This window comes from Pinus tabuliformis, chromosome 9 (assembly GCF_031772625.1).
Source record: "Pinus tabuliformis cultivar Carrire ecotype Pingquan chromosome 9, CPIR1, whole genome shotgun sequence".
Classification (NCBI taxonomy): Eukaryota; Viridiplantae; Streptophyta; class Pinopsida; order Pinales; family Pinaceae; genus Pinus; species Pinus tabuliformis.
This window is the reverse complement of record NC_142307.1, coordinates 1,650,819,680-1,650,834,649: the sequence shown is the minus strand read 5'-3', so window position 1 is coordinate 1,650,834,649 and position 14,970 is coordinate 1,650,819,680. Positions and strand designations below refer to the sequence as shown.

Below are 14,970 nucleotides of genomic sequence, written 5' to 3'. Positions count from 1 at the left end.
TATTTTTGAAACTTATTATGTATTTGGTTTCTTGAAACTAAATGGGACGAAGTTAACAAAATGGAGTTCACTTTAGTCAGAACACATGAATATCTAGTTATATTAGAAGTTTCTCCTTCTGATTGAGTTTCTATTTTTGAAAAACTTGAGTGTTTGTATTAATTTCAGAGATAACTGGTTCTACCAACGAATCGCCAATTGTTGTGCCCTACAACAACCCCCCATTTCATATCATCTGTATTCATAACAATCAACATATGAAATGGGTCCCTTTTAAAAAAAAATTAATTGGCATTAATGAATTTGTTCGAAAAAGGTATGATAATCAAATGGGTTTGTGAATTGAAGCCTCTTTCGAATAACAATGTTCCCAAAATAAAACAATCTTTTGTTATTGCGATAAAGCGATCGCAAGATCACATATCACAATAACAAGAGAGACGCATTTAAATGGCACTTTGGTCTTTGCCGATGCAATATCGCTATCGGCGATCGGCGGTATTCAATGCATACACAAAAAGAGCACATATCTTACACCCCGATGCGACGCTATATCGGCGATCGGCTATCGGCAATAGTTATAAACCCCGACCCGATGCGATATCGCTATCGGCCGTCGGCGGAATCCCATGCACTCTCGCAAGGCGCTCAGATCTTTCCCCGATGCGATGCGATATCGCTATCGGAAGTCGGCAAATCACTTAATATGCATCTGGTAATATGTTCACGCGCTAGTCCGATGCGGTATCGCAATCGGCATTCGCCAAGACCTCTTCCAAACGATAGTATCACTCACACCCCCGATGCGATGCGATGTCATTCGACGGTGATCAGAGTTCTTAAAAGGTGATTGCTTCAAACTTTAAAGTTATATTAAATCCGGTTGATAAAGCGCAGATTTCAAAATGCCGTTAAATGTAGGGATAATGTAATGCATGCGTATTTAATAACTTTGCCCCTTCGTTAACGAATACTTGCGTCTAAAGTATTTTCATATCTGTTGCACGCGTTAGGGGGTCATTCAGCTGAATAACAGTGTAAAGGTCATTTAATGGGTAGCAGGCCTTAAAAACACCATTAATGCATATGCGATCTCTTACCAGTGATTGGATCCGCAACCACCTTTTGAAAATTAATATCGCCATGCTTCAAGTGATATATATCTTTCCCATTATGCTTTGTCTTCATTATTTCTCGTGTTACGATTTCTCTTGCATTTGTGTAGAGTTCGGTTGTTGAGAAAAGCCTGAACATGATGGGGAAGAAACACAAGAAGACTGCTGGTTCCACTGCAACATCGGTTGCAGGTCAAGCTGCCATAATTTTGAAGAAAGGCCTAATCTCAGATACTACGTGCACTGGTCTTGCTAGGACCACATGGCAGGGCACATATAATCTGTTAGAGGCCGAGCAACCACAAAAGGTAGTGACAAAGGCTAATGTGGATGTACTAAGGAAGTCTGATGCAACTCTCAAAGACTTGGCCGACTCCTTTTTACACAGAATAGCGGCCAGAGAGCAGGTCCTCCCTTACACAGATGTGGTGCGCTGGGCAATTGAAGAAATCCCCATCACTGATAGAACTTTTCATACAAGGGATGGAAGGATTTTCGGGTCGTTCAAGCCTGATGACCTGAGGCGAATGTATCAGTTTCCTGAACCGGAGCTAGTCTATAACAGAGCCTTCGTGGAGAAGTTCGCGAAAGAAAATGAATCACCATCCGAACCCCTCCGAGATTGGAGGCAGAACCCAACCAAACACAAGCATGAAAGTTCGGGGAAGTACTCCAACACTTCTTTGGCTTCTCCCTATTGCTATGCGGGGATTATGATGTGTAGATTGTGGGGATTACCTGACTCCGCTAATATCAATATTGACATGGTTCCCCTAATGGAAGCGGCGGTCAATAGTATAATTATGGATTGGGCCACTATTCTTTCTGATAAGTTGGTCACAGCTGTTCGTGAATTTAGAGCCAAAACCATAGTTACCGAAAGGAAAATCCCGCCATTTTATTATACTGCTTACATTATGGATACCCTGTGTTTTAATTCTGAGTTTCCTGTCCTCGGTTGGAGATGGACCACCCAAGATCCAACACCCATTCATTTATGCCATCAGAAATTGTGGAAGTCCTCTTACAAGGACCATTTGTACCAAGTTTGTAATGGTTTCGTGGTGCCCATTTACTATTCTATTTATGACAAACCCATTCCCAGAATTTCCTATGAAGCTTCTTTTGACTTACCAGCCGTAGCAAGTTGGTTCGGGGAGGAGCATTTCACCTATATCAGAGTTTTTGGGAGTAAGGCTAGGCCGCATGTCCTCCCTTTATATATCCCAGACAAACTGTTAGCCCAGGAAATCTGCTACCAGATTATGGCCGAGAGTGTCACACAAACTCTCAAAGAGGAGAAGAAGAGAGGTTGGCCCTCTTTTCCTTTGAGAATTGGGGTTTTTACTCTCCTTAATTACAAGCATGCAGAAAAAGAAGCGACAAAACTCCAAACCTTATCCCTGGCCACTATCCCAAACAGACTCTATGATCCAAAGCAAACTGCCTACACTGCCCTAGAACAAGCAAAATTGACAAAAGTTGATCATCAAGAAGATATGTTTGATGACCTGTTCGCAGGTGCCGATACAATAAGTCAAACCAAACAGCTTTCCAGAATGAAATATAACGATGAGGCGTTGACTGAGTTTAATAAACTTAGGGAGCAGAGGTTGCAAACTCTGCCTCTAGATTTATTATCCACAACCGCAGTGTCTTCCTCAAGCGAGCCTGGTCGGCAATAGATACATCCACCTCCTGTTACAACTAAACAACAGGAGGAAAGGCAGAAGAAGCTGCAGGCTGAGAAGCAAAGAAAAGAGCAAGCTGAAAGGCAGCAAAAAGCACAGAAGGATCAAGAGCAGAGGAAGAAGAAGGAAGAAGAGAAACTAAAGAAAGAACTGGCAGATAGGCAAAAAAAGGAATTAAAGGAGCAACAGCGGAAAGCGCAAGAGGAGCAACAGCGGAAAGCACTTGAAGAACAGCAGAAGTTAGAACAAGAAAAAGAATGGAGCAAAGCCCCTACAGAGCAACATAAGCAAAACTCCACCGATCCTGAATTGATTAAACAATGGAACCAATTCGATTCCATTATCAGTGGTAAGGAAGGCTCCAAAGACACAGACACCTCTAAAACAAGCGATGCGCCTGATACCACTTCTTCTCAGGTTCTAGGAGGAACCAATGGCCCACCCATTTCACAGGATGTCGAGGTAATCAATAAGGACCCTTCCGATCAAATTGTTCTCCAGGTGGAAGAAATTCCTCCCCTGGATATTTTCTACAGCCCAAAGCATAGAGCCGTTATTAAACGCTCTAAGAAAAGACGAAGGCTTGATCAACCTTCTATCTTTCCTGAGCAAACAATCACGGTCAATATGGTCTGGAAGGAGGAATTGGATCCCTCCGATGATCTAACAAAGCTGTCGCAATTTGCGGGAGCTTATTCTGCAGCGACTATCGACAAAGCATCGGAGGTAAATATTCTGTTGAAGAACAAGGACCATGAAATTTATGCATTACAGGCAGAGGTAATTGAAGCGAAAAACAAGGCGGCACAGGTGGAAGAGCAGTTGCTGGCTCAACAGCAGGAAAACAATTTGTTAACCCAGCAACTGCAAATTGAAAGACAAAGGATAGACCAAAGTGAAACTCAGAAGGCAAAAGAATTGTCAGAGGCATTGTCACAGTTGAAAGCATCAAATGAGCTGATGATGAAATCGAAAGATGAGCGAATAGCTCAACTATCAGCACAGCTCGAAGGTATCAAGAGCACACAGAATGTGAAAGTTTTCAAAGCAGAGGCAACTCAAATAAATGGCGCATTAATATCTCAGATCAGACTCTTATGCCAACAACTTGCTAAGGCTGAGCCATTATGCGAAATATCTACAACAATGTGTGAGCAAATAGAGAAGGCCAGAAATGAGCTAGATCAGGCCGAAGAAGCCATATCCGATTATCTTGAGTGGCAAGATTCTGAAGAGGGGAAAGCGGCGAATTTGTCCCGAATCCATGAAGCGTACAAGGAAATACTCTTCACGGAATGGAACACTCAGGTAATGAAAGCAGAAAGGGCGGCTTCCAGGTGTAAAATAATTGCCAGCAATATGATCGACCTAGTCAATGATACACTTTATTTGGCAAACATGATCTCCAAGTGCACACCTGGAAGCATAACAACAGCAGATATGCTTGAACAAACAAATTATCATGACTTGGAGGAACAGAGGAAGTTAATTACCGGAGTAAATACTTTAACCTCTGATGCATATTGGCTCTTTCTAGTCAAGCCACATACTCAAAGGTCTGCTGTCAAGTGTTTAACAGATGCCCTCGGATGCCTGATCCCCGACATTCAGGATGCTACATATGATGCCCAGCTAACTTCGTGTCTCAACACTCCACCGGAAGTAGAGCCAATGCTGGCGATATGTCAGCTAAGGAGTAAAGGCAAAGAACCCACCGAATGAAGCAATGCTGCCAACTGCCAGATCGCCAAGAAAGATGGAAAAAACATTTATTGATGCCAATTTAATAGCTTTTCAGTTGTTTAGATATTTAGATTAGTATATTATTTATAGACCCTTTCATTGTTTTGGAAAGGGTCGTAAAATTTTGTAATAGACTTAAAGGCTGAAGTTTGCACTATTGTGCTTCAGTCTATATTCTTTTGTGAAACTCGACCAACGGTTCTTAATTTTGATTAGAAGGCTGTTTTACACAATTGCGCACGACTGTCTGTTGTTTGGAATGCTTTCTGATTTGAAGGAAGGACTGCGACATAGTGATTAATATACTGGATTGATCGAGCAGCTTACATGGTACTATTATCTGTATCTGTGTTCTTTCTTATTATATGAATTGCTGTGTTAGTATCTTTGCTATTGTTGAATACATGTATGCGATATAACAGCAAATCTTCATTTCATTTCACTATTGAATGTTTTGTGATTTGTTATCTCTTTTACTCATGCATGTAGCAATGATATAAATGACTAAGTGTAGTAATTCGCTATTATCGCTCTGCATAACTAATTATGCAGAGCAATCTTAAATGGTTTAAACCTCTATGCTTTAGTGTTAGAGTCATCTATATGCCTGCCTTAAAGCACAGATTATCAAACGCTACGCTTTAGAAATCGATAACTCCCCGGGATAGATTATAGTTGTTAATATTCCTGCTGATAGTTTTAGTCCATCGCTTATCGCTAGAATAGTTTATAAGTCACTCATCCATCCCATTTATCTATATTTCTGGGAAACTGGTCCCATCATCCCCAGTCGGAGCCACTATTCCAAACGGAAAAGGAGCTGTACTAAGGTCCGGACCGGGTGGTTTCCCCAATGTTGTTGCAGCGATTTTCGAGGCATCAACACAACCATGGTCCAACGTTGCATTGTTATAGAGATTTTGTGCATATGGAAATCAATCATGGCCAATCATGGTCAACTATTATAATTATTGGGTTTACAATATTTACCTTAGGGTTTAACCTCACCTTTCATAGGTTTATTCATACGGTTTATAATATTAATCTTTGGGTCTAATATAAATCCCCTCGGTTTGTAATCATGGTCAACCATGTTACAACATCACATTGTGACAAATATTTTCTCAATATAAAAATCAACCATGGTCCAAGGCCGGGTTTATAATATTTATATTTGGGTCTAATATAAATCCCGTTGGTTTATAATCATGGTCAACCATGTTGCAACATCACATTGTGACAAATATTTTCTCAATATAAAAATCAATCATGGTGAACCATTGTGCAACCATTTGGGTTTTTAGTATTCATCCCTTTGGTTTATTATTCTCTTGGGTTTATAATATCAATATCATGCGCCTATTAATCTAAGGGTTCTTATTCCTAAGGTTTAATATTATTCATAGGGTTTACAATATAAATGCTTGGGTCTAATATCAATCTCTCTGGTTTGAAATCAGGTCCAACGTCACATTATGAAAAGTATTTTCTCAATATGAAAGTCAACCATCGTCCAACATTGCATTGTGACAAATATTTTGTACATATGATAATCAATCATGGTCAACCATGGTGCAACATCACATTGTGACAAAGATTGTCTCAATATGAAAATCAACCATGGTCAACCATGATAATTCTAGGGTGTACAATATTTACCTTAGAGTTTATATAACTTGGATTTATAATATAAATCCATTGGATGTAGTATTATTCCCTTATTTCTACGATCCCTTATTATTTTAATATTCATCCCTTGAGTTTATTATTCCCATGGGTTTATAACATCAATCCCTTAGGTTTATTAATCTAAGGGTTCATATTCCTAGAGTGTAATATTTTATTTTTTGTTGGTAAGCACCCATGGGGGATTTGAACCAGTGACCTATCACAAGGAGTGCCTTAACAGTGCACCCATTCACCATCAATCCAAAGCCTCGTGGGCTCCTAGAGTGTAATATTATTCATAGCGTTTATAATATTAATATTTGGGTTTAATATAAATTCCCTCAATTTAATTAATTAACAATAATTAATATAAATTTATAAAACAAAAAAAACAAAATTTTGTATTTTTAATAAATAATAATAATAATATTTAATTAATTAAATAATTAATGAATATATATATATATAGATATATATATATATAGATAGATATATATATATATATATATATATATATATATATATATATATATATATATATATATATATATATATATATATATATATATATTTTGTCAGCTAAAGTAGGCCCTTTGTATTTTTATTTAACCAGGTTGAAATAAATATAAACATTTGGTGGTTTCAACCCACCCTTATGGGAAACCGAGTCTGTTGACCACCTTAAACTATTATATGCCAACCAGTAACAAAAAAGACTAAGTTTGTTTTTCCATACCAAATAAATGACACTGTCAAAAATATTGATCTCGTTTCCTATCAACATAAATATCTATAGACAAAAGGGAGAGCTAGTTATCGACGATCTAACATAGAAAAACATGAGCTAAGCTAAAAGGATTAGTCTACCATATTTCCAATTTGATTGTCTTCATATTTTGTCACTAGAACTATCTTCCTCAGTTGCTGTTGAATCTCCTCTAGCTTGATGTCCTACATGAGCAACGTTATCTGAAGGTTATTCATTTCTCTCTTCAAATTCGGAATGCCCTGAGCCATCTCTGCCATTTCAATAGCCACCTGTCCCATTTCCTTAGCCAGTAATCTCTTCAGAATCCAATAAACATGTAAGGCCTACTTGTATAAAGACAGGTGTGCCTAGTATTCCCTGGGTCAGGAATCAGGTTGCCCCAATATTCCATTTCTGGATCCAAATCTTCCTGTAGGTCCTTTGCTTCGAGTTCTTGGATTATCCTACGGATATCAACGTCGGTGCCTTCACTATAGGATCTTTCTGCCCCCTGCACCATATGTTTCATAGTTTTTCCTGCCGCGTCTCTGGCCAACTGGAGGAGAGGTACTCTGTTCCCATCTACCGGTTTGGAAACCTCTCCCTCTACCCCTACGACACTTTACCGGACCTAAGTGAACTAAGTTATGCTCGATTGCTGCCTTACTTCCCTGTCCAACGTCGAAGGAGGCGGTCCCTGTAAATCCTTCCCCTCCATGCCCCTTTGTTTTTTTTTCCAGGTTCATTTCCTCCCCTTGATGGTCTCCTTCAGGATACCTTACCTTCCCCACTCCTCCTTTCCTCGTATGGATTTGGTAACTCTGTTCAGATGTTTTCTCCTTCTCCTGACCCTCTTTCTCTTCCATCTCTAGCTGCCTTTGCTCGTTGGCCTCTCGTGGATATTGAGGTCTCCTCTCCTAGTCTGTCCAACACCTTTCCTTTCTCAATTCAGTCCCAGCCATTCTCATGCTTCCCCTCTCTGTCCTCTACCTGGTATTACAATGGAGGAGTTTCCGGTCCCTATCCTTTCACCTGTCCTCTCCACCTGTTGAACCACCTCCCATTTCCTTAAGCTTTCCATTGACAACACAAAGAGAAATAGACAGTTTCACGCTTTCACGCTTCTTTTCATGCTGAGTTGCATAGCACGCTTGCAAGCCTCTACCACCCTGCACCTCTTTCCTTTGCTGCATGTGTTCTGCAGGTCCGCCTTCTCCTACCCTTATTAATTCAGTGCCAGCTATCCTACGTCCCATCGATTGATCGTCGTCGTTCTCACCACCTTCCTCCTTCATTGCTCTCTTGCCACTACTCCTTGGTGTTCTACCTCTCTTGCATGCCGTCGTAATATCCTATGTTATTATGCTGTGGCGTGGTGACCTACCTTGCTGCCTCCCTATCTTCATAGTGATCCCACATGTTGCCGTCTCTTCCACCCCACTCGGGGGCCTTCTGTAGCCTTTATCATGAAGTTGTGCTTTCATTATTATCCTGAGTGATGATTAAATTGAGGGTCTCCCATCGTGGCTTGTCCATAAGGGTTGGCCATATACTGTCTACCTTCCCATCCTGCTCATTGCAACCCCAGTTCGCTAGGAAGTCTGCTACTTTATTTCCGTCCCTCCTAACGTGGTTAATGATCTTATAATCAGTTTCATTATGTCTGCCAGGTCCTGAATTAACCCTGTCGTCCTCCAACTCTTCAATACCTGTTCCCAATCCTTCCCGTTGTTCAGTTTCCTTAGCATTTCGATTACTAGCTGTGAGTCTCCTTCAATTTCCAACTTGGTATACCCATTTCTGATTGCTATTCTGATGCCTTGGTAGACTGCCATCAATTCGGCTTCATTATTACTCATTATGCCTCCCCGATCAGCATAAATCCATCTAGTTCGTCTTTGATTATCTCTGAAAATACCTCTGAATCCTGCTGGCCCTGGGTTTCCCTTAGAAGCCCCATCAAAGTTTAGTTTGATGAAGTTTTCTCGAGGGCATTTGAACTTGGATGGGCTCTGGTTCTGAATGCTCTGGTTTCTTTTCTTTTGGGGATGCACCATGCTATACTCCAGATTTAGGCTGGCTAAGATCCGACCTTCTTCTGGAGTTGTTTTCCAGTCTTCTTCCTCCCAGGTCTCCACTAGAATAGTTTCTCTAATTAACTTTTGAGTTCGCTTCCAAATCATCTCTGGAGGGTTATCTTTGTTTTGAAATATTCTTTGATTTCTCTCTTTCCATATTAGCCATATGTTGAATCCCATTGCCAAACTCCAAGCTCTCCTAACCACCGGGCTTGAGAATTGACCTTTCCCCCATTGGAAGATGGTTTGTTTGATATCTTGGGGATCCCTGTTTGATTTTCCAAAAAGGTTCCTAACTTCTTCCCATTGCTGCTGAGCTATGGGACATGAGTTTAGGAGGTGTTCCTATGTTTCTTTGTCCTGTTTGCATAGGCTGCATCTGGGGGGTCCATAGAATCCCCGTTTCTGTATCTGATCCCATGTCAAGATTCTTCCTTTTCCTACTAACCAAGTAAACAGAGTAACCTTCGGCCACCAATTGTTCTTCCATATTTTCTTCCACACTAGTGCATCCTCTTCTTGTTCCTGACGGGTAGTTAGGTAGTAGGCTTCCTTCACCGTGAAAGTTCCCTTTGGGGATCTACCCCATCGAAGTATGTCCGGGCCTGTTCTAATTTTGATTCTTCTTGATTCCATTTCTTTTACAAGGATCGCTTTCTGCTCAGGGTTTATGTTGCTGTCCCATTCTTCTGGATTCCTCCAAGTTCGCCAAGTCTCATCTTGCCCTTCTTCTTTCCAGTATTCATTAACATACTTTAACCCCTCCGTTGTAGCCTTCTGATATGAATTTTGCAGGGCTTGTATCCCTATCATTCTTTCCCTTTGCTGCCAGGCTTCCTCCAAAAATTTGGCTATGTTTCCATTCCTTATTTCCCAGAAAGCGTGTCTGTCTATAATATCTCTGTTTTGACTTGCCAGTTCCCATATTGTGGATCCCCTTGGTACTTCCTCCAGTCTAAGAATGCCTTCAATAGTTGTGGGCATATTATATTTTTGGGTCCAGATCCTTTTCCATAGGTCTTCTCCACCCCTCATCCACCTCCACCACAACTTTGCTCCTAGAACTTGGTTCAAGATGCCCGGATCCCTGAGACCTAGTCCCCCTTCTTCTTTATGTTTTGTCAGGCCTTTCCATGATATTAGGGCCCATTTCTTCTGCTGTTTTGGGCCTCCCCAGATGAATTTTCTGAATATTTCCATCATTTTTATACAAACTCCTTTGGGGACCGCCATTGCTGAAAGAGGATAGATAGGAATTGCCTGTAGAATTGATTTCAGGAGCACTAGTCTTCCCGCTATGTTCAACGATTGGAAAGACCAGTTTGCCAGTCTCTTCTTAAGTTTTTCCACAGTTTGCTACCAGTTTGCTATCCTGAGGGGGTTTAATGCTAATTGATTTCCTAGGTATTTTGTAGGTAATTCTCCAGAGCAGAAGCCCAGAATTCTGGTAAGGTGGGCTTTGACCGCTTCTGGAGTGTTGAAGAGGAAAGTGCATGATTTATCCTTGTTAATTTCTGTGCCTGATGCTTCCATGAAGAGGTCCAGAGTCCGTTTTACCCTCTTAACTTCTCTTAGTGAGACAGCGCAGAAAAGCATAATGTCATCAACAAACTGCTGATGAGTAATAGGTAAGTTGTTTCCCCATGGCTTCAATCCTTTGATTTTACCCTCCCTCAGTTCTTTTTTGAAGTATCGTCCTAGTCCTTCCGCTGCAATTATAAACAAGAATGGGGATAAAGGATCTCCCTATCTCAGTCCTCTTGTGGCATTAAAGGTCTGGGTTGGTGATCCATTTAATAGGATGGAGAAATTTGGGGTAGATATCATATTATAAATCCAGTTTACCCATCTATTACAAAAGCCAAATGCCATAAGGATTGTTTTGAGGTAATTCCAATTTAGACGGTCATACGCTTTTGAGAGGTCCAGTTTTATCATCATTCCCATCTCCTTTTTTTGTTTTAGAGAATGAATCACTTCCTGAGATACCACCAGACCATCTAGAATTTGTCTCCCTTCCACAAACCCAGTTTGTTCCAGAGAGATAATGCTAGAGAGAATTGGTTTCAATCTCTTAGCCATTAAAGTAGCAATAATTTTATATATTACATTACAAAGAGCAATAGGACGGAAACCTTGGGCAGTTTCTGAGTGAGCAGATTTAGGAATAAGGGTTAAAAGAGTTGAGTTTAGTCCAGGCCATACCTTCTGGTGTCTGTGAGATTCCTCTACCACCTCCAGGATGTCTTGTCCCAGGAAGTGCCAGCCTGCTTGGTAAAATTCAGCTGTAAATCTGTTTGGTCCTGGGGCTTTATTTTTTCATCCCTTTCACTATTTCCTCCACTTCCTCCAGTGTTGCTGCCCTCATCAAGGCTAAGTTCTGGTCTCTCGTGATCATTTTTGGGATTTCATTGCAAACCCTTCCTATGGCTTCTTCTCTGTCTTCTTGGGGTTCAGTTAGGATGTCTTTAAAGTATCCAACTAGAGCCTGTTCCATTTCCTCATGCTGAGTTATACGTTGCCCTTCTTCGTTTTTGATGGAGAAAATTCTATTCCTTTGTCTGTGTTGAATCATGGCTTGGTGGAAGAACTTTGTGTTCTTTTCTCCTTCCCGAAGCTAGTTTATACGAGACTTTTGCTTCCATAATATTTCTTCTTGTTTTCTCTGTTCCTCTAGTTGGCTTATCACTATTCCTTCTTCTCTGCTTCTTTCCTCACTTCGGCCTTCTGCTATAATTTCCTGTTGCAGTTCTCTCATTTTTTGCTCTAAACGCTGCTGCTCCATGAATATATTCCCGAATTCCTCTTTGTTCCATTTTTTTATTTTTTCCCTGAGTTCTTTTAGTTTTAGTTGGAAGGTCTGCATCTTGCTTCGTCCTCTTTGTTGGCTCTGAGTCCACCATTCCTCCAGCTTTGGCAGGAACTGCTGATTTCTGAGCCAGAATGCTTCGAACCTAAAGGGACGTTTTTTTGGACTCGATTTAATGTCAATTTCCAGCCTAATGGGCCAGTGATCTGAGCCCATTGCTGGAAGGATCATTGTTTCTATGAATATATCCCTGTTTATAATTTGCTCTAATATTAAGAATCTATCCAGTCTCGATGCAATTTGATTTTTTCCCCCTCGTCTATTGTTCCATGTATGGACCCCGTTAATTGTGGGAATATCAACCAATCTTTGCTCCGTTATCATCTCGCCGAAAGCCTCCATGTCTTGGTCTGGTATTTTCGATCCTCCTCGTTTTTCCGTTGTGTTTGTGATCATGTTAAAGTCCCCACCTGTAATCCATGGTATCTCCGGGAACAACCTTCGTATTGTTTTCATATTTTGTAGAAAGCTTCTGTGCTCACTTGATAAATGTGGGCCATATACACCTGTAAGGATTATCCATTCCAACGATCCTATCATTCTGAAAGTACCTGAAAGGATCTGAGGGAAGCTAACCCAGTTTTCAAATTGCACTTCCTCAGGGTTCCATAGGACTGCCAGCCCTCCTGCAATGCCTGCCGCATCCTGACCCATTATCTCATAATGAGTATTAAATCTTCTCATTATTTCTTCCATTCTATGTGAGCTAATCTTGGTTTCTTGAATTATCATTATACTAGGTTTATATTTTTTCAACCTATCCCTCAGATATCTCTATTTTCCTTTGCTATTGAGACCTCTGATATTCCAACTTGTGATTATCATTTTAAAATTTTTGATGGTTGTTGAAATACCTCTGAGAGAGGTATGACTCTTCCTGAATTTACCAGCATCTCCCCTACCACTTGAATGGTTTCACTCATTGGACGCCTGCCTCTTTTCCTTCCTCCTTTTCCAGTACTGCCCATTCCCATACTCTGAGCTCCTTGCACTCCTATTTGTTCTGGTTGACTTGCAGAAAGTGCTCCTACCTTTTCTTTGTATTTCTGGAAAGTCTCTTTGTATAATTGCTTTTGTTCTTCTGGTATGAATCTTTCATCTAGGTTCTTCCATTCCTGTAGCAGTCTTCTCATTATTCGCTCCTCATCACATCCTCTGTCTTTTTGGGGATCGACCTCCATCTGAGATTGTTCATTTGGCATATCCACGTTTTCCTCTACCCCCCCTTGTTCCATGTTTGTCTGGGTTGGGTCTTGTTTTTTTTGTTTCTTTTGATAGTTCCGTAGGTTCCTCATCACTTTCTTCCTTTTCCATCTCCCCTTCCTCTTCCTGAAGGGCTTTGAATTTGTTTTGATTTTCCAATGGCGTTGTTTTGACAGATGGTTGCATCATGGGCGGTCCCTTTACCGGTCTTCTTCTTATGGGCACTTCTTTAAAACCCTCTTCCGTTCCTTCAGTTGTTTCTGTTTCCTTTTTCTCTTCTTCTTTCTTCTCTGTTGATTCCTCTGCAGCATTTAAGGGGCATTGTTTGAAGAGGTGGCCATATTCATGGCATCTTCTGCAGCGGAATGGAATGTGTTCGTAGTCCACCGGTTGCTGCCAAACCTCATCATGGTATTCTAACTCAATAGACTCCGGAAGCGGCTCTGTTATATTCATGTATACACATATCCTTGCATAGGATGTGTATCGCCCTCTTTTAGTGGTCTCTGCTACTTTCAAAAAAGTTCCGATTGTATTGCCTATTCCTTCTAAGATCTCAGGGTCCCAAAACTCCATCGGTAGTCCGAACAGTCTGATCCAAATGGGTGCCGCTAACATTTTTTCTTGGTCTGGATTATAGTAGTCCTCCCAATGCCGCATGAATAAACCAGCATTATTCATGAAATATGGTCCTCCCTCGAAGACTCTTTCCTTGTCTTCCAGATTTGAGAATATAACTGTGAAAAAACCCTTCGCCCCCAATTTCAAATCTATATGCCCCTTAGGTTTCCACCTTTGTTGTATCCATTTAGACAAGTCCTTTTCGGACGGCCAAAACCCTACAAACTTACAAATTAAAGCATGATCTCTCATATAACTTCTATATTCTTCAAGTTTGTTATTCGGGATTACGAACCTGGGTTTTTTCAGTGCTCTTGGGAGACATCTGCCGCCTAGTCCTGCTTGCCATCAGGCTCCCATTACCGGGGTATCTTTGATATTTTTCCTTGGGTATCGCTACCGTTATGTTTTTATAGGAGGGGATCTCTCCCCTCCCTGTTTCACCTGCCATTTCACCGTCAGCTCCCTCTATTTTGGTTCTACCTTTCGCCCTTATTATTCAGGATTTTGATCTGGTCAAGCACAAGAGGGGCGGGTCCCCCCTGCCCTGGTCTTCGGTGCCTATCTATGCGCAGTCGCTCTGTCTCGAACCCTAATACTCCAGAAACCCTCGCCACATTCCCTCTCCAACCCCAATTTTGGAAAATTTCCTTCCTATTATGGAGTTATCCTAATTAATTAATATTGTTAATTAAATAAATAATAATAATAATTAGTAATAGCAATAATTATTTTAAAATGATTATAATAATAATAATATTTTTGTTATAATGGTTATTTGTAAATATTAATATTATTTTTATTATTATATATTTATCAATATGGGTATTAATTCACGTTTATCAATGTTTTTCAACCACATTTACTAATATTGTTAGATTTATAATATTAATAATTCTATGGGTCTCCTTGGGTTTAAAATATTAATTTATGGGTGTCTAAATTCCTTGTGTTTTTAATATTCATCCGTTGGATTTGTTGATAGATTAGGTTTATAATATTTATCCCTTGGGTTTACTAATTCTTTGATTTTATAATATGAATTCATAGGGTTTCTTGATCATTTGAGTTTAAAATGATAATTGTTAGGGTTTATTAATCCCATGTGTTTTCAATATTGATTCCTTGGGTTTGTTGATCTTTTAGGTTTATAATATTTATCCCTTGGGTTTACTAATTCATTGGGTTTACAATATTAAACCCTTAATTTTAATAGTTGTGTCCATTTATAATA

General features: G+C 40.2%; 2 protein-coding genes across 2 annotated transcripts; both read right to left on the bottom strand.

Annotated features, from left to right (window-relative positions):
• Positions 1–8,569: 8,569 nt before the first annotated feature.
• Positions 8,570–9,223, bottom strand: LOC149155181 (uncharacterized). Its single transcript, XM_089444343.1, has one exon. It carries the CDS (start codon positions 9,221–9,223, stop codon positions 8,570–8,572), a length of 654 nt encoding a protein of 217 aa, XP_089300469.1.
• Positions 9,224–11,660: 2,437 nt separating this feature from the next.
• LOC149155180 (uncharacterized) lies at positions 11,661–12,566 on the bottom strand. Its single transcript, XM_089444342.1, has one exon. The coding sequence runs from the start codon at positions 12,564–12,566 to the stop codon at positions 11,661–11,663; it is 906 nt and encodes a 301-aa protein (XP_089300468.1).
• Between the last annotated feature and the right edge of the window lie 2,404 nt (positions 12,567–14,970).